Below are 18,957 nucleotides of genomic sequence, written 5' to 3'. Positions count from 1 at the left end.
TGAAAAGTGGGAAAATGCAAGATGTTTATTGAATTTTTATTTATTAATCAAAGGCTGGATCTCAGTATCTTAGTGTCTATATGAAGAAGTGGACTGAATATTAAAGTTTAAGGGGAAAAGAAGGTGATGTTATTTCTTGGATAACTTCCTGGAACAGAAATATGTGTTTTGGCTGAAACAAAAATGGAGCAGATATTAAGAGTTTACTTGGTTCAAATGCATTTTCTGCACTTGCAGCTGAACAGCACTCCTGAAACTGTGAGTAACAGTCTTGGCTGCAGTGGAAAACTTGGTTTGCAATGATCATGTTCAGAGAGTTTATATACTCTTGCCCTCAGTCCGAACACCTGCAGCTGCCACGTTCACTCTGTTAATCTTTAGTACTGGTGGGCAATGGGCACTGAGGAAAAAGCTGCTGTTTTTATGTGGGAAGGAAGATACCTACTCCAAATGAAGAGTTCAAAATCAGGTTAGCATAAAAATTCATAAATAGCTGCGATAATCCACCCACAGGAAACAGCTTTATATGCTCCCCCAAACTAATCTTGCATTGGAGCTGGGAGAAAACAACAGAGTGAAATGGAAAAGACACGATAAATCTGTAAAATAATCCAAGCATGAACTGAAAGACAATCTAGCTTGTCTGAGATTAAAGGATTATTTCACTCCAGAAAAGATTGCAGAGGGAGGGAGAAGAAGAATTTCTTAAATGAAATTATTTAGCTTAAAGACTTGGACACAAATGAGTTGCTTTTAATTACAACTGAAAATGTTTGTGTGCAATGCTTATAATGAAAATAAGTATAATGAAAATTAGTAAAATCAAATTTGTCACTCCTTTTTTTGAGATGTGGTCTCCAAAGTCTGTGTTGGTGAGGAATGAATGTGATCCTTCTCTTCTGAGAGGTATTGAATGTAAGCAATTAGTTTAGTAAAATAAATGCTTTGATGGCTTCAAATAGTTACAAATTGAGAAGAAAGATTTTTTTTTTTTTTTTTAATTTTTTTTATTTTTTTGGGAGAGGTTGTAAGTGCTGCTACCTCTGCCTGGTGCAGAAGTGTTAATTTCTGTGTAAGTCTCAAGACCTGAACACCCACTGGCTACTGGCAGACCCAACACATAGAAGGAAGAACTGCAAGCAGTTTTTGTTCCAAAAGAAATTATTTGAAATACATTTCCTATCTAGAAAAATCTATGAAATGCTAAATGAGCTTGTTTTTTAATTCTTCATTTAAAGGATGTAGAGGCTATTTCTCGTGGGTCAAAACTATCTCTTGGAGATGCAGCTTTGATCTCTCACTGAAAACAAATGAAGTACCCTGGTTGTTGGTAGCCTGCTGTATAATATAATCAGAGCTACTTTTTTTCTGAGATTAATTTCCAAACTATGCTTGTTATAAAATCGAAGTCCCGACACAAATACATTTTTCTTCCTTCCAAGACTGCCTAAAGTAAATGCACTCCTAGGGATATTGCTGTATTAGCAGAACACTGTCTAAAGGCTGGCTTCTCAAAAGTGCTGATCATCTCCCTCCCTGGAGGTCCACAGGACCTTCACCTTTCATTATCCTTCAGTGGGGAGGGATACTAAACACCTCCCAGAATTTGTTTTCACAAGAGACCTTGAAGATTAATATATCTTCAATATATATCAGCCAATATATCAGCCATTGGGTACCAGCAGCTGGGCTAATTCAGCTGAGTGATTTGCATCCTTTCAGGGTGGCAGGGGAAGGATATGGGAAGCCTTTGTGGTTGAGTGAGACCTCCAGTCATTTAGAGTTCTAACCTGTATTGTGCAGTTGCTCTCCTGGTACATGCTTGGATACACATCGTAACTTGCTCTGTTTCTGTACTGTGTGGTGAAACTTGGAAGTCTGCTGACTCCTTTTGCTGTGCTGCTCTACCCCTAGAGGTCTAGGAGCTCTGCACCAAGGAAGCTGCCCGCCGCTGCACAGGAGCTTGCAGCCATTCCCTTCCAGAAATTTGCAGGATCTGATGCAAGTGCCATCAGTTTAACTTTGATCAACTGTCAAGACTGAAGCAACAGCAATGTGTGATGAAACATTTTTAGTAAGAGGGCTGTAAATGGAAAGTCTTTTACAGATGGCTTGTGTGCCTTGTGTCCCCACACTGTGTGGAAGAAATTGGGAGAGCCTGTGGCTCATCCTCTTTGTGGCTAGGATTGACTTAATACAAAGGACACCCTTTTCTGTCCTCTTTGGTCACTGGTCCTGGTACTGACCATGCTGCTTGGTCTGGCAAAGTGGACGATACTGAATTTTTGGGTACTCTTGTATGGTTTTCCTACTCTAAAAAGCACAAGCACTGCGAGTGATAACTCGTTGTTGCTGCACTGTCTACTGCACAAGTGGACTTACGAGTGGACCCATGCAGTAGACCAAAGTTGCTCCTGTAATTACTTGAAGGGTTGGCTAACTGATTCAAGGGTCTGCAGAAAGTGGAGTGTACCGGGAGGTGGAAGGAGAGGTGGCAGCTGATAATCGTAGAATCACAGAATGATTTAACCCTGCTGCCATGGGCAGGGATACCTTCCTCTAGCTCAGGTTGCTTAAAGCCCTATCCAGCCTGGCCTTGAACACTTCCAGGGAGGGGGCATCCACAAATTGTCTGAGCAACCTCTGCGAGTGCCTCACCACCTTCACAGTAATAATAAGGAGGAGGGAGTAGCTGAGTAATACTGGTTTTGAATTTTGTAACTACCCACTTCCTTCTTGCGGTGCTCTGGGCTGCTAAGTATTAAACCTTTACATTTCAAGTATTGAGTAGCATCTGTCTGACTGTTGGCTGGAGAGATCTGATGGGACTATGAACTTTTATGCCCTGCCCTAGAGAGCAGACATCAAGGTTGTTTAGCCACATGACTTCTTGAGCAGATCTGGAGCTCTGTGTCGGGATCCTGATGAGGCCAGGTTAGTGCTAGCATTTGCACTTCTGCAAGCGTCATCACGTATTGCTACTCACATGACCCAAAGTGACGTAGGATGAATGTGCCAAACCTGTGGTGAGGAGGCTTGTGGGGGCTTCCTAGCCCACAGCTGTGCAGCAACACTGACTGATATGTTCCTGTCTAGCCACGCTGGAGCTAAGTGTTTTGTAGTAACAAACAGAAAAGTTTGTGGAATTTTAAGTGTGTTACAAAGTAAACCCAGAAAAATTAATGAAGTTACTTTGAAGAAAGATGGAGGGGAAGACTGAAGCACTACATGAGCTGTCTTCTTCATTCTGAAATAATACACTATCCATAAATCAGCTTAGTGTGAAATATTCTAGGCAAATAGGCTTTGTGAGAATTCACCTTGGAGCTTGCGTTCAAAGTAATTGAGATAGTGAGGAGCTACAGAACATATTTAAAATGTCTCTGAGGTAGCAGATCTTGTTTTAGTCTGAGCAGATGAGAGGCTATCATTTCTTTAGACATCATTTCACATTTAAAAAAAAAAAAAAAGCACCAAAACCTACCTTAATTGTGTATTTGATCTCTGAGATTAAGGCTGTGACCACTAGAATAAGGCTAGTCCCGGCATGCAGAGAGCCTTGCTGCATTCATTTGCTGCATAAAGTGTTAATAACTGAAGGCTTCGTGTCTTGTTATACTCTCAGATATGAGGCTTATTTTGCTTTTAGTCTAAACTGCCAGCTTTTGCTGAAAATGCTGGCTACCTGAATGTCGGTAGCTGTTTCAGGTCCCATCTCAAAACCGTGTTAAAATATAACTTGCATGTGAGGAGGGCAGCCTAGATTTCTTTAAGCGTGCCTGCAGATAGCGAGGGTCTGCTTTGAGTTTCACTAGATGCAGTTGCTGAGATCGCAGGGAGGCGGACAGCAAGTCAGGGCAAAACAGGAGGAAAAGCTGCTTCTTACCAGACGGGTTCGTCCTTGAACCTCAGAGTGACTTTTGCTGCACAAGTTCTCCCGTGAGCCTTTTAATCTTGCCACTGAAGTTTGGTATTTTAAACTATTGTTGGTGGAAGGATTCATTTATTTATTTATTTTTCTGTAAAAGGTAGGTAGGGTGCAAACCCTTTCTGCGGTAATTGATTTCACTCCTTGCATTAGTTTAGAGAAAGGGCTCTGGAGGAACCATTCCAGTGATCCACATACGGTAACTGGGGCCTCCTCTTGTTGATATTACACACTTTAAGTGGTGCGTTTGAAGGTTGGCAACTGTACTCCTTTCTTGCAAGACTGTTTTTACTCTTCAGAGTAGTGCCACCAGGTCTCCTCAATGCTGTGCAGGAGTCTCTGGTCCAGGTGTCAAGAATTTGTGCCCTATGTACATACCTATGTACCTCTGAACCCAGTCAGTAGCACTAGCCAAGGAGGGACCTTTGGATGCTAAGGCAGCATTTTTATGATGCAGTTTACTTGCTGTGATTCTTGGCGATATTTGAGACTGCAATTGGCTCTGAAATGACCATTTTCAGGGAAAATTGTAAGAAGTTGTAGTAGGGCATCTAGCTCTTCAAAACCAAACCAGCCTTGGCCTTACTTGTTAGAGAGGGCAGAGCTCTTAAGCCTGCAACTCCGGGTCAAACATGACAAGGCTCATTCTGGAAATCCGTGGGCCACCTGTAGTCTTCATCGTACCTCTTGAAAGGCGTTCCCTGATCTTTCCTTGTACCAGCACAGTGGAGTGTAGAAGCTGGGTGCACGGGAACTTACAGACTTCTGCATTGTTGCCTGTTCTTCTGCAGGTGCATTTTTTTGATAAATGAAAAGAAAAGTGCTGTCTTCATGAATTTAACATGTCAGATGGAAAAGAAAAATCTGAAGAGGTGGAAGTAATGTTTTTTTTTTTCTTTGGCTATTTGATATGTTAGCGCCCTGTAAAATCCTTCTCAGCATATCCTTAAAAAAACTGGTGGAGTGAACGTTTAAGGATCTTTGTATTAAAGTAAAGCTAGGAAAGGACTTCTACCTCCTTTCGACATCAATGGAAAGAGGGATTTTATGTTACGAAGTGATGACAGGAGTAGAAGTGTGAGTGTAACACTTGGTCTGCACATAGGAAATAGCCTATCTACTTTGCAGTCAGTGTACAGGATTGTATCCCTTGTAAGCTCATCTATGCTGTTACCTGATCTGAGTAACTGTTGTATCAATTGATGGGGTTTTTGGGACCCCACAATTACTGGAGATAACCAGTAATTGTCCAGTGTTATGTCCCCTGTGCTATTACGTGTACTAGCTAACTTGCAGGCCAGGAGCTGCACCTTTTTGCTTGCAGAGCACTCGTCCCGTAGTGGAGTGAGCCTAATGTTATTCCACAGTTCCCGTGCTCTTTGCCCGCTTTGGCCTCAGTTCAGTGCTGCTTGAGTTAATGAGCAGCTGTCTCTCCAGGTGGATCTCTCTCTCCTGGCAGGGCCTCCCACCACTGCTCCAGAGGGTTGCTGACAGCCTCTGCTTGCTTGCTCTGCACTCTGCTTTTCAGGTTTCCTTTGGCAGCTGTAGAACTGGTTTCTGTTGGCATTCAGTCAGCACCTGATTCCCCTTATCTGTAGTCTTCCAAAGAGGCAGGACTGAGTGTCCCTCCAGGGCTGCTGCAAAAGCCTCAACCCTGAGGCTAGCGGTTCTCAAACTCTCTGCTGCTTCATCAGACAGGGAAATGTTTAACAGGGACTAAGGAGAAGATACTGATGAAAGCATCTTGGAACAGCATCACAAATCACTCTTATTTGGATTGAGGGAGGAAAAATAACATGGGGGAATAGCATAGGGGGCTTTTCATCATGCAAGTGACTGTTGACTACTGGGTGCTTCAGTTTAGGTGTCCTAGGGGAGGATGGAGCTGAATATTCCCTAGAATTTAGTAAATAGGAGGCAACTTTATCTACATAGTTTCTGATTACTGTTTCCAAAGAGAAGAGCAGGTTTTTTTCTAGGCTAAGTCCACAAAGATGAATGAAGACAAGTGTTGCAGGAAGTGCTGGCAGAAGTGATTTAAGTAAGTTTTCTTTTATGTGAAAGATTCCATATTCTGTTCTAGTGTCCATGCTCAGTATTTTACTGTAATGTCAGAAGTACTCCTTAAAAAAATAAATAGGTTGATCTTTCTTCTCATTTAAGCCTAAGCTGTTATCCTTCTGCCAGTTTGAGCCAGGACTTTAATAAATTATCCAGCTTTTACTCCCTGGTGCGTAATGGAGACATGTACTGTGCTCCTGACACAACAGGAACCCAAGGTCCTGCCACAGAGAAACGACTCAAGTGTGAACCCGGCTCCAGTGAATCCTCACTGAATCTGGCTAACAGTATTTTCCTCCTTGGCTTAAATGTTGGTTTGTTATCTTCAGTAGCAAAAACATGCAGGAGTTGGAATGGGTACAGTTTAATTTGCCTACCAACAGGGACTTGCTTTATAAATAGCAGCGTGGAAATACTGTAAAACTCTGTCAGCTGCTAATAAAGGAGCTTTTCTGTTATATTTGAGTTACAATATCGCACTAATAGCAGCTGGGCAGTGTTTGTGCTTTCCCTTACCTTCCTAGGGTGTCAGATGCCCTGTGTGTTTTGGGCATCGTATATTCAAGTCTAAATCAAGTAGTCATCAGTTCCTACTTTGGACTTCCTGGATTTCATTTCTGACTGCTACTTTTCCACTTTTAGTTTCCAAAAAATACTCACTGTGAATTTTCTGCTTATACTTACATGCAATTTCCATTCCAATAAACATTTTCCTTACAGCCTTTTCACAAATTCAACACTTTCTGAAATCTGCTTTACTTGCGCTTAGTCTCGCAGTGCTGCGTGTAACAGCGCTTAACTCACCCCAGCAGAACCGTGGTGGCAGTAAATCAGGGGATGTAGGAACAGCAAGTCATCTGGGGCTTTGCTTCTAGCGGGGCAGTGTGACCAGGACATTAATTCAGTTGATTATCTTTCTAAAGGAAATTTGATGCAATGCTTCACCCTCCCTTTTTAACTGAGTCTTGAGTTACTAGTGCTTCTTTTTTAGATGGAAAAGCCAGGATCCCTACTGCTTTTCATTCTCTGTCTGGTTGCGTGCAGGGTAAGATATTCGCTGTAAACCCCTGGTAGACACGCAGCCTGCTGTGTTCTGCCCTGAGCAGCTTTGCTCCTGAACCCTGTGAGACAGCCACTCGGCAATAGCCTGGCTGGACACGAAACAGATGAAATCCTCTCTCCTTTTAATAGACGGTAGGGCTCCTACTGATCCTAGGGCACCTGGGATGTTACCTGCTGGCTCCACAACTCTTCTTCTGCTTCTCTGTGTACTGCAGTTCTTGTGCATCAAGGAGGTGGCAATAGAGGTGGGAAAAACTTAAATGAAGCTAGTGTTGTAGCCTCCGGGAATATTTAAGCAATGCAGGGTTTTTTCTTTCAGCTGAGGTTTTCTACAGTCGCAGCAATGCTGCATTAGGCAGCAGGAGTTCGCTCTTCTGCCTTGTCACAGGTCAGCAGTAGATGTGCAGTAGAAATAAGCTTTGAACTACGTCTGGGGAGGGAAAGAAAGGTAAATTCTATGATGCACAGCCCTTTCTGACTTTGTTGATGTGCAGTCTTGCAAGATGACTTTGTCATAGTGCTTGCTGTTGTTTCTACTGTGTCTGTTTTCTCTTCCTGTTCCACCATTCATCTCATTCCCCAAATAATTTCGCAGGAGACTTTTCCTAGGCTTAAGTGGCTTTCGCCAAGCTATTTCCTCTCTTTGTGCTTTCATTTCCCCAGCTGTAAAATGGGGATAATGAGACCTGCTTTCTTTTGTCAGGCACTTAGAGATGCGCTTACGAAATGCGCTATGAAAAGGCTTTCTATGTATAACCTCTATACAAACAGCGGTTGTCCAAGTTTGAGTTACTTTATTAAAAGTCCAAGGTTCCGAACATCGTTTGTTTTTAGCAGAGGATGTTATTTATGCAGTAAAAATGCTAAAATGTGAAGCTATTGATTGTTACTGATAAGTTTATGGATATTAAAGCATTAAATCATCACTGCCTGTTATCAACTGTTCCGGTGCCTTTGGAAACTGAAAGCGGTTCTGCATAGCTCGGTGCCTTGATTACCTCACGGTGATCGATAAAAGGTTTTCAGCAGAAGCTTTTATTGCCATGTGGTTAAAATGTTCTTCCTGTGCATCCTGTACATGATGACTTCAGCTCGAGAAGAAAGATCTAACAATCCTTCGTGGGGTAACTAGATTACACAAAAATATTTAGGCATTATGTTGAGGTAGATATTGCCACTTTGGGTTTCAGTTCCTCTCCATCACCTGTTGCACTGCCTTGCGCTGGGAGGGTTTTCTTGCTTGTCGTCATGCTTGTCCAGCAAGTTTTGCATGTTTTAATTGCAGCAGACTGCATTCAGGGAAGGGAGGAAAGAGTTGGAAGCAGAGAGGCAAAATCAAGGCTAAAACTGGGCAAAACTGTTCAAAACCTCTCCAGTGTGTGGTGGCTCATGAACACGGAAGGACAGAACCTGTCCATGAAAGAAAATGCAAAGCCCAATTCGAAAGCGCCAAGTGCCAAAACGGGTGCTCAGCATTTTCTGCAGGAGAGCTTTGTGCCCACCAGCCTATGTTGCTCCTCTCTGAAGTCGTGTGGGGCTCTGCCCTGCCAAAATGCTGATACTGGAGTTACAGCCATGAAATACCGCAAAATACTCGTGTGGATTTAGCGTTTTATTACCCACTGAGAGCACAGTACGTAGCTTGTCTTTGTGAGCAGCTCAACAGCAGCTTTTGTTTTGTTTTGCAGACAGTTTGCATCCTGGAGCAGAGGCTGACGCTCACTGAAGACAAGCTGAAGGAATGTCTTGAGAATCAGCAGAAAATCATTCAGAACAAAACGAGCTGATTTCCTGATATAAGAGAGGAGCCACAGACACTGGGAGGTTTGAGGTTGTTTGTGTTCCTAACAGACTGCGTGTGGCTCGCTTTAATGATTTTTAGCACAATCTATTTTTCAGTTGGAAGGTACAGTTATTGTATCTGTAAATAAGCTTTGTTACTTTACTAAAATAAAAGTAATATTTTATTCATGAGCACGGATAACGATTGTGATCACCTGTGTTTTCCAAAGATACAGCAGCCAGCGGCGTGTGGTCGGAGTACTAACTGGGAGGGTTGCATCTCCTGCTTTTGGTGCTGTTGAGTTAGTTTTAAAAAGTTTAAGCATCTTGAAGCTGCCAAATGTCTGGCGCAGGCTGTGTTAGGCTTGTTGCTGAGCTGTCTGCTGGTTATAGGTGACAGGCAAAGAGCTCCCAGGATATTTTGGGCAGTGAGAGTTCACCTCTGTTCTCAGTGCATAGTGAGCAGGTGAGGTCCCAGCACAATGGGCCCCTGGAGAAGGATCTGTCTCACCTGAGTCCCAGGTGGTGCCTGGCAGATCTGACAAAGAGCAGTTCAGACTCTGGATGGTATTTGTGCAGAGGTGATAAAGCCAGTGGTGGGGTTTGACCTGCTTCCTTGTGCAATGTGTGAAAAAAAACAATTGCTTCAGGCTGGAAAAGAGACCCTGGTGGGTCAGATGTAGGGTGGATTCCAAGCAGATTTTGTTTTGTCTTCACCTGCTTGTTAAATTAAAGGCAGGATAGAGGGAGAGGAAAGGCAACCAAATAGCAGAATGTTTGCTCTATTGTGGAACTTCCCTCTTCTCGCACTGGACTGCCTTTAGTTTTCTGTCATTTTGCAGATGTTTTCACAGTTGTATAGCTCATCACTCGCACCTACATTCTCACCCTGCTCCCCTCATCGCTGCCCTTGACTTTTTCGGGCTTTAGCAGGTGTTCAATATGTAGCTGCACAAGAATTTGGACTTCTGGGAGATGCTATTCTCCAGCACCTCTTCTGCTAACACACTGGAGGTCTCCTCTCTTGCAATAAACTATTACCCACCTTCCTGGAGAAATGAGCTGTAGGAACTTGAGCGTCTCAGGGTTAACGAAACCCTCCCCATTACTATCTGACTTTTTTGAACAGGGGGGCTGCCTCAATCCCTACCCTTGGTGGTCCCTCCTGCTGCCACCACCTGCCAGCCTCACACAACTTCCGCGGCCTCCGTCTCCAGATGTGCTGCGGGCATTCTTGGATGCTGGCCCAAGGCCTGGCTGCCATTCTTATTTCACATGGGGCTTAGCAGATCTTAAGGTGAGCCTGTGTGGTTTTGGTTTTGTTTTATTTTTCTTTTTTTACACCTGTTTCTGTTGCAGGCTATGTCTGCTGATCTGGTGTCTTGGTAGTTTTAATCCTCCTCATCCCATCTCAGGGAAGCTGTTGGCATTCCCTTGCCATCTCCGCGAATCTTCTGGTCTCCTTCCCTCCTGGTACTTTCTACCTCTCTAAGAATCCCTTGTTGGCATTATCACAATATTTCACTCTTTCACTTGTGGGAAGCTGAGAGCTTTCTCATTTCCATGCTTATTGGGTTGATTATAAATCTGAGTTTCTCTCTGCTCTGCCACAGACTGTTTGTTTTCTGCTTCTAAGCTCAGAGTCTGATAAATCGTTATTTTCTCTTAGGTTCTGCTAATGGAGTCAATTCAGTTATATTCTTCTGTGCTCTTGCTATAAGCTTTCAGAGGCTTTCTGCTGAGAGAGTGACATCACTTTCATTGAAATGAGCTTGTGTGGTGATGTGGGTGGGTGGGGAGGAGAGGACTCAAAGGTACGTGTGGCCAGTTTGCTGCTAGGAGAAGGCTGTTCCTGCCCTGCTCTGCTGCAGCTGAAGCGACGACAAAAAAGGAGTGGCAAGAGCCTAATTTATCAACTTGATCCTCAGTGTTGTGGACTGGCCTTTAGGGCAGGGGTGTGGAGAGGAGAAGAAAATTTTTAAGCTATTCCAACAGTCATCAATTTTTAAGCTTCACTTTAAAAATAGCCTTTGCTTCCCTTTCTAATGTCTCAGAGACCACAGAAGCAATTTGTATATAGTATTTTAGGGAGAATGGCAATACAAATGACTTGGGCACATTCAATACAGATGCTTTTTCTTTTCAGATGTTCTGAGTGAATCCATTTGAAAGATTTAATTGTGCTTCTAAATAGATGAGATGCTCAGATGCTGAAGGGCAAGCCACTGGGATGTAGGGAGTTGCTTTTCTGGACTCAACATCTTAAAAGCACTCATTTGATCAATACAGCATGCTGTTGTAGAGGTAACCCAGGGTGAGTGGGTGTGGGGAGTCAGGAGGAGAGAGAATCTAACAACCTCAGTGTGATTTAGGTGGCAAGAAAGGTAGTCTGAAGGGAGTTTCTTCTGACAGTACTCTCCATCTCAGTCACGTCCTTGTCCCATATCTCGGCAACTTGCTCTTTCTTCATTTTCCCCTCCTTACAGCCTCTTACCTGGAGTAGGGTATCAGCATTTAAAATGTAGCAGCACTTCTGAAGGGTGGCTGTTGCTTGAGAGGCAGGCAAGGTGTGGAAAATACAGGATTTAAATTATAATCCTTGGGCTTAAACATTGAGCCCTAACCTGAAAAACACATTTAAGCAGCCCAAATCTTATTGTGTGTCTTGTCCCTAGGCTCCGTGCTTATCTCTATCCACTAAGCACCACAATTTTTGAGTGCTGAGGAGAGAGTAGCCTCCAGAGTGAGTTAAATCCACTTTTCCTTTTACATTCACATTCTTTTTTTGACTTGGAAACATCTGCAGCAACTGATTTGTGAAGCTGTTAACTTGGGGAGCAGTGGAACAGCCAAGCGAGGAGCACGGTGCTTGTACTTGGGCTGACATTGCTTCTGCGCTGCATGAGGATGTACCCTGCCTTGAAAACCACTTGTGGGGAGGCTACAAAGAGTTAAGGATTTTGTTTTGGATCTCCAAGGCATGCTCAAAGCCAAGTTCTTAAAAAAAGTAGTTTAATTTGTTGCCATTACATTTGCCAGAGTATGACCTCACTAAACTTTCAGCAACAGTTCTTTGTGCCGAGATTGGCCCCTGGGGAGCCCGGCGCTGCTGCAAATGGCTTTTTGGCTGCTATGACTGTGGAGCATGTTAAACATAACCGTGATCTGTGAAAAAGTAAGAATCTTCAAGCACTGCCCACTTTCCTTCCTGTCTGGGAGCTGGAATTGGACAGATACCACAGCTGAGCTCATAACTGAATAGGTAAAAACACCAGCGCGCGATGGTATTGACTCTTCTGGCCAGAAAGGGAGATGGCCAGGAGCATCCTCTGCCTGCAGGGTCGTCACTGGACGTGAGTCCGCCAGCTAACTAGAAAATAAAATCCAACTGTGATCTAAGTAGCTGGGCTAAAACTAGCCAGCCTCGTGGTACCAATCACTTGTTATATAACATCTTTAAAGAGCTGCTTTTGAACAAAATGTTTTTTGAAACATGAGTGAGTAGGAGGGGAGGGAAGGGAAGCGAATCGTTTTGCAAAGGTTTGTCACTTGTGACGTGAGAGCAGGGCTGCTGCTTTCTTCTGTTGCTTTTTGAAATGCTTGGTCTCCAAGTGCTTCTCAAATCGCATGGCCTGATCAGCTGTAGTTCTGGGAAAGAAATGTGATAGGAAGGAAGATTCTTTTCTTGATGCTCATTTGCATATTTAACCCGGATTTAGGCTGCTGTAAGGAGCTTTATGTGCATCTCTGGGAAAGCTGGGATCTATTTCCAGCTCTGCAACAGAACTGCCATCACAGGGAAACGTCACTCTTCAATCCTCTCTTCTCCTTATCAGGGAGATGCATGTAAATTACTTCCTCTTTGGAGGTACAGGTTCTGTGGGTGAAGAGCTTGTTAGAGATTGGAATGTCATGTGTCAGGGATGGGAGAGGTGGGCTGGCTTCCAGAGCACAGGTCTCGAGCATCCTTTACTTTCTCCCTGTGTCTCCCTGTGGCACAGCAGCCAGCGCTGCTGGGAGATGTGTGCCGAGCGCCTTTCTGCTGTTTGGCACGAGTGGTGGCTATTGCCTAGGGCTTCAGGTGGTGTTTCAAGTTAACTGGTATTGCTTCTGAGCAAAGATTGGGAGAGGGTGCTGTGGGGTGATTTCTGGTATGGGATGAGCATCATGAACAACTGGGGATGTTCTGGCAGAGGGTAACTCATGGTCTGCTTAGCTGCAGCTGAGACAGACCAGGTGACCCCTGCTTGAGGCCATGAATTTGCCATCTGCAAGGAAGTCTTTCCCCAGTGACTACCCTTAGATTTCTTCATACTCACTCCAGTTCTTCCTCCCTCATAATGTAATACAGCTGGAAACACACCATTTTGTTGTCACGAAACAGGCTGAATCAGCGCTGTGACCCAGTGCCAAAAACCTGTCACCTCAATTCTCCTTGGCTGTTTCTGCTCCCTGCAGGCATCTTCCATGCAGCTAATAACTCACTGCTGCCTCCAGACACTGGTCAGCCTGAGGATACGGTGGTGCTCTGTGTGGCACGATGATTTTTCTACAGATGTCCAGTGAGGAGTGCTACAAAGGCTGATCCAGCTTACTCCAAGAGCTTGTGGCGGCATGGAGCATGGGCTGTTGGTGGTACCTGTTCTTTCAGCTGGTGACTGAAAGGGTTAAGCTAAGTAGCTGCCTGGATGGAGCTCCTGCATGGCCTCACTTCCCTCTCAGGTGGCTGCTTGCAGCAATGTTTCCATCATCACATTTGCACAGCCCTGCTGAAGGCCAGAGCTGACCTTTGGTGTGCAAATCTCCCAACTGGAGGGAGAGCTTCACTGCTCAGCTGAAATGAGCAGATCTTACGGGCCCTCCCAGCTTGGGAGTGTGCTGGGCACCATGAGGTCCTCCCAGGAGGAGAAGCTCCTTGCAGAGCTGGCAGGGTGGTCATTCCTTTTCCCCTTCTGTGAATCCATTCTGCTACATGCAGACATGTAGATGCTGTAACAGCAAGAAAGGCTCTGCCTGCTGCTGCGACGGGTCCATATGGTGTGGCAGGCACCTTGTGCTAAGAAGAGTTAACCAAGATGTTTTTCATCCTGTGAAAGCCTAGGGATATCCTTTTGCTTTTTAATTTTTTTTCAACCCTCCTATCTTCTAGTTGCTCAGCTTCTTCAAAATGCTGTGGTTGCTTCAGAGGACGTTGTTCCTTTTGTCCTGGGGGCAGTAGATGTTGCTTCTTTTTTCAGTGTCTTCTGATAGAGGCCTGTGGCTGGAGAAGTTTCTTGTAGTGTTTTGGGCTTGCTAGTGTTGTGGTTTTGTTAGTGAGGGGGGGCCTAAGGTGGCAGCTTCTGTAGGAAACTGCTAGAAGTTGCTCCCCTTTGTTCAGTGGACTCGGCCGGGCCTAGGGCGGATGCGCTGCTGGCCAAGGCCGAGCCGATTGGTAGCAGAATGTCCCGTGATAACGCCTCTGCGATAACGTATTTAAGAAAGGGAAAACAGGAAAAAAAAAGAGAGAAGAAAAGATGTGAAGAAGCTGAGCGGGGGCAGAGGCGCAGAGGGGGAGGCGCAGGCCTTGCAGGCCTCACCCTCTGGCCTCTTGCCAGGCAGCCAAATGGGCCCGACTCGGTCCAGCCCGGCTGCAAGAAGTGGAAAGGAGATGAGAAGTGAATAAGATGTAAAAAAAGATCCTGAGAGACATCTACCAGCCTGTTGTGAGGAATGGCTGCAGACGCCAAGGTCAGTTCAGAAGGAGGGGGAGGAGTAATGCGGCTCCTGGCCAAGATTCCCCTGCAGCCTGTGGTGACGACCATGGTGGAGCAGGTTGTCCCCCTGCAGCCCGGGGTGGACGCCACGCCGGGGCAGGCGGGTGCCTGAAGGAGGCTGTGGCCCGTGGAGGCCCCGCTGGGACAGCTGTTCTAGAGGGACTGCACCCGTGGAAGAGATGACCCACGCCGGAGCAGTTCCACGAAGGACTGTGGCCCGTGGGAGGGACCCCACGCTGGAGCAGAGGAGGAATGCGAGGAGTTCTTCCCCCGACCATGAAGCAGCGGTGTAAAACAACGTATGATGAACTGACTGCAACCCCCATTCCCTCTTCCCCCCTGTGCCGCTTGGAGGGGGAAGGTAGTAGAGATAATGTTAAGCTTGGGAAGAGGGAGGGGTGGAGGGAGGTTATCTTGTTCTCTGTCTCATTCTCCTGCTGTTTGTAGTAATAAATGAATAGTTTTCCCCAAGTCGAGTCTGTTTTGCCCGTGACGGTAATTTTAAGGATTTCTCCCTGTCCTTATCTCAAACCTCGAGCCGTTTTTCTTATATTTTCTCTCCCTGTTCTCTCGGAAGGGGCGGGGAGCGAGAGAGAGACTGCGTAGTCTGGTCCTGATCGGGGCTGAACTACGACAGTTAGACAAGAATTTTCCAGGAATTAACGATGAAGATTTTGGCTTTTGGTGCTTGTCCCTTGTGAGCATCGGTCAGTACAACCAAGGCAGAGGTAGCTATGCTATTGCAGAAGCTGCTGAGTGCTCCAGTTTCCTGTACTAAACGTGGCTGGGGCAGAAGTGTGTGACATATTGCTACTGAGAGCTGGTGGCCCACAAGCTGGTATGGTTGAAAGTTTAATCTGGCTTAATTGCAGATCCTGGGAGAGAATCCAGTAGTGGGAAGGCAGGCTTTGGTTTTGCAGTTTTCCTTCTGTGGTGTTTCATCCCATCTTGTGTCTGCCTGCGGTAGTGGTAGAGTTTAAGAAACCCTTCCCCAAAGCAGCTTCAGACTTGGTTAATGCAGTGAGGTCAAGATGGTGTTTGGGTTCTGCTTTTGAGGCCGTAGGGAAAGATGGCACTTAACATGGAGAAGCTTTGCAAAGCAAGGCTGTAACAAGCTCCTCCTCCACTTGCTGTTTCTTCCTTTCTGCTGAAGTCTGTGTTTGGCTGTAGGTGAAGTCTCTGTTAACAGGGTGGTACTTTCCGATGCGGAGGTGGAGTGAAGCAAAGGGCTTGGAAAGGGAGCGGAAATGGCAGCATTCAGCTGGGAAGTGACTTACCCCAGGCTTCAGGTCTGAGAGTGTCGGTAGGAAATGGCAGTTTGACTGTTCTTGGCGCTGATGCCGCTCAGGAAAGGTGCGCTCTAACCTTCCTGGTCACTGGGCATCTCCCCTGTCATGCTTCACAGCCATGGTGGCACAGCTGGAAAGCAGCTGGGTAAAACAAAACCATAGGATGGGGGGATGTACTGGAACAAAAGCTCTCAAGATGATGCCACAGCAGCAGAGACTAAAATCCTGCACATGTGATGGGGATGGGGAGGAGTGATTTGGGAGAGGTACAGCTGCCCTGCCATGGAGCTGTTCCCTTCAAGGGCTTGGTCTTCAGTACAATGATGTGACAAAATACTACGGTGCTTCCACTTCTTCAGGAGTGAGAAGGGCAGGCTCCAAGCCTGCAGGTTTGCGGAGCAAGGCTCCTCAAGGTGACCTGTTTGAATGTGGCTGTATCTCTGTGCTGTTAAGTTGGTAAACAAATAACTGTAATGCCACTTGATCTTTTGCTTAAAGATCAATGCACGCCTGCTGGGTTATTCTTTTGTAGGTCTTGTTTGTTTCCCAAGGGAGAGATTATTTGACCTGTGTATTTGTGTGATGTGTTTCTTTCTTTTACTCTATTATTTATGAAATCAATACATCTTTAAAAGGAACATTTGCCAGAAAGTGTCTGGAGCAAGGTGTGCTGGAGGAGAATGTGAAAAACCTGTCTGCTAGCATGGCCTTTCCCGTCAGCCAAGCATCTCTGCTGGAGAGGGGGAAGAGGAGCTCACCTGAGCACAAAGGAGTGGTTTGTCCATGAAAATGCCTTGACAGCAGCCCAGGTGATGAGGGGCAAAAGCAGAAATTCTTGCCTGTGTACCTGCAGGTCATGCAGTGAAGCAGCGCCAGGAAGAAGGGATCATTCTTCTAAATTTGGCAGCCGAGGTGAGAGGGGAGAGGCATGATTCAGGCTATGTGCTGAAAATTCTTTACCTGGGGCTGTTATGGTGGCACTGAGCAGCCTCAGTTTGCTCTGGACACTTTGCAGCAGTCCAAGGGGCTGCTTCGTCTCACTTTTAGAGGGCAGATCTGTCGTTGCTGTGCAGCACCCTACACGAGATGGTACAAAGCTGTCCCTTGTCCATGCCAAGGCTGCCCAGGCTGTTGGTTACCAACACCCTGCAAGAGCCCGGGTTTTTGCCTGACCAGGGGCCACGTGTTCCTTTGCCTCCAGAGTCCCATGCCCCAAACTGACCTGCTGCTTTCCCAGCTGTGGTGTTGCCAGCCTTCCTGTGCAGACAAGGAAAAGTCAAATTCTGTGTGTAAGGGAGCAGCAGCGAGCGGTCTTAGCTGACCCAGCCAGCAGGAATGTATCTCGTTGCCATGTTTTGCAATGGGATCCACTGGTGAAGTGGCTCCTGAATAGCCAGAAATGTCCGAGGTGTGGCTCAGGAGCATCCTGGCTTTGCCTTCTCACTCTGCCCCCATGCGAGCTGGAGAAGGGTCATCAACTGCTCAGGTATGGTCACAAGCTGGTGTGAGCAAAGAGCCCATGCTCTGCTGGCTCCAAGCATTAGTAGCCCAGCACTGACATGGCTTTTTTAGAGGAGCCAATGCCACCAGAAGAACCAGCTTCTGAGCCAGCTGATGTAGCACCTGCCTTTGATATCAGCTGGGCCTGCGGGCAGAGGCATCTTCTGCGAAGAGTGAAGCCTTGTAAGAGAAAGTGCTTATTCCCCTGTCACTGCTCCTGTGGTTTTCCTGTTGGGAGTGTCTGCTCCCTTCGAGTCAAAGCCAGTCTGAGGCCCAGCAGCTTGGAACACAGATGCCTGCAGAATAAGTCCTTTGAGGATGTCCCAGAGCCAGAATGGGGACTGGGGGACTGCAGGGGTGGCCCTGGAAGGGAAGAAGAGGCACGGAGAAATCAGGCAACTTGACCAGAGGGAGCCTGAGGATGAACTGCCCCTTGCTGCTACGAGGTAATAAATTAGGTAACCTGGGCACCAGGCAATAAACCACTCTATCTTCATGAGTGGGGCGGCCCAGGGAGGGAACGAGGGTGAGATGGGGAGCACAGCCCTGCCAGGGTGCAGCAGCAGGGTGCACACATAGGTGCCCCCCTCCCAGGGGACAGGGATCTCTCCTGTGCTGCCATACCCACTTGTGGGGTCAGGAGCAAAAGCACCTGAGAGAAGCCCTGGCCCCTTGCTGCTCCCCTCTGTGGGATTTCTCTGTGCTAGCATCTCCGTACAGGGCACAAGAGCTGTGGCAGCTGCGCTCCCCAGCAGCGATTCCCGCTTGGAGTTACCTCCATCACCTCCCCAGTGCTGCCAGAGGCAGCAGCCGACAGGGAAGCTGGGTGTTGTCTAACTCGGCGATGGGTTTGCTGTTCCCAGCCTGTGGGCGAGGGCCCGGCTGCAGCAGCCGGCTCTGGTGTGGTCCCGAGCGTGCGGCACGCCTGGGGTGATTTTGGCACCTCTGACAATTTGCTGCCTCAAGCAGCTGCCTGCTTTGCCGAGAGCCACCCTTGCTACCCGCTTACAAAGTGACATTTTCACAGAGAGAAACTTGACCAAGATCTAGAACCTGGGATTGGTGCCGAGTCGTTCCCTGCACTGGGAATCGGTCGGTTGCTTTGCTTTAAGAAACGAAGTTGAACAATTCTCTGGCTCTGCTCCCTTTTCCCACCTCTCCAAAAGCCACCGGCCTGTTTGTTTCCCTGCGGCCGATGGGTTTCCCTGCGCTCCCTGCCCTGCGGCTCGGTGCGTTTCGGAGGTTACATTCCTTGCTGCAATTACCCTGCTCTCCTGCCTCTCCTTACTGCATGCTGCCTTTGTTGCCAGCTCCTGGAGGAGAAGCAAAGATGAAAGAGAGCAGAGATGATTATATTTAATAGCAATGAAAATTGGTGTGGTGATTGGGAGCCATTTTCCTTCCCTCTCTCCCACTTATTGAAGTTGGGAGGCAGCTTTGAAACTGCATGTGGTCATCTCACCACGACTGTGCCGGGCTCCGCTACGGCACTAGAGAGGAGGGGAAAGCCAGCTGCATGTTTTACGTGCATCTGTGTTATTCAGGCTTTCCAGCCTGAATATCAGGTAGTCAGGAAAGTGGC

At 46.6% G+C, this 18,957-nt stretch overlaps 1 protein-coding gene across 5 annotated transcripts in view; it reads left to right on the top strand.

Moving 5' to 3' along the window:
• Nucleotides 1-18,957, top strand: part of POC1A (POC1 centriolar protein A) — an 84,664-nt gene that overhangs the window by 54,287 nt on the left and 11,420 nt on the right. For 4 of the 5 annotated variants that reach the window (XM_086755517.1, XM_086755515.1, XM_086755516.1 and 1 more), the window contains one exon: nucleotides 8,740-9,035. In XM_086755517.1, coding sequence (XP_086611643.1) covers nucleotides 8,740-8,838 — 99 coding nt within the window. In that variant the 3' untranslated portion in view covers nucleotides 8,839-9,035. Of the gene's footprint in view, nucleotides 1-8,739; nucleotides 9,036-18,957 lie in introns of those variants that run through there. The other variant, XM_086755513.1, reaches the window with a different exon arrangement.

This window comes from Chlamydotis macqueenii, chromosome 10 (assembly GCF_036417535.1).
Source record: "Chlamydotis macqueenii isolate bChlMac1 chromosome 10, bChlMac1.mat, whole genome shotgun sequence".
Lineage (NCBI taxonomy): Eukaryota > Metazoa > Chordata > Aves > Otidiformes > Otididae > Chlamydotis > Chlamydotis macqueenii.
The sequence above is the reverse complement of the archived record's forward strand: the minus strand, read 5'-3'. Positions and strand labels throughout refer to the sequence as shown.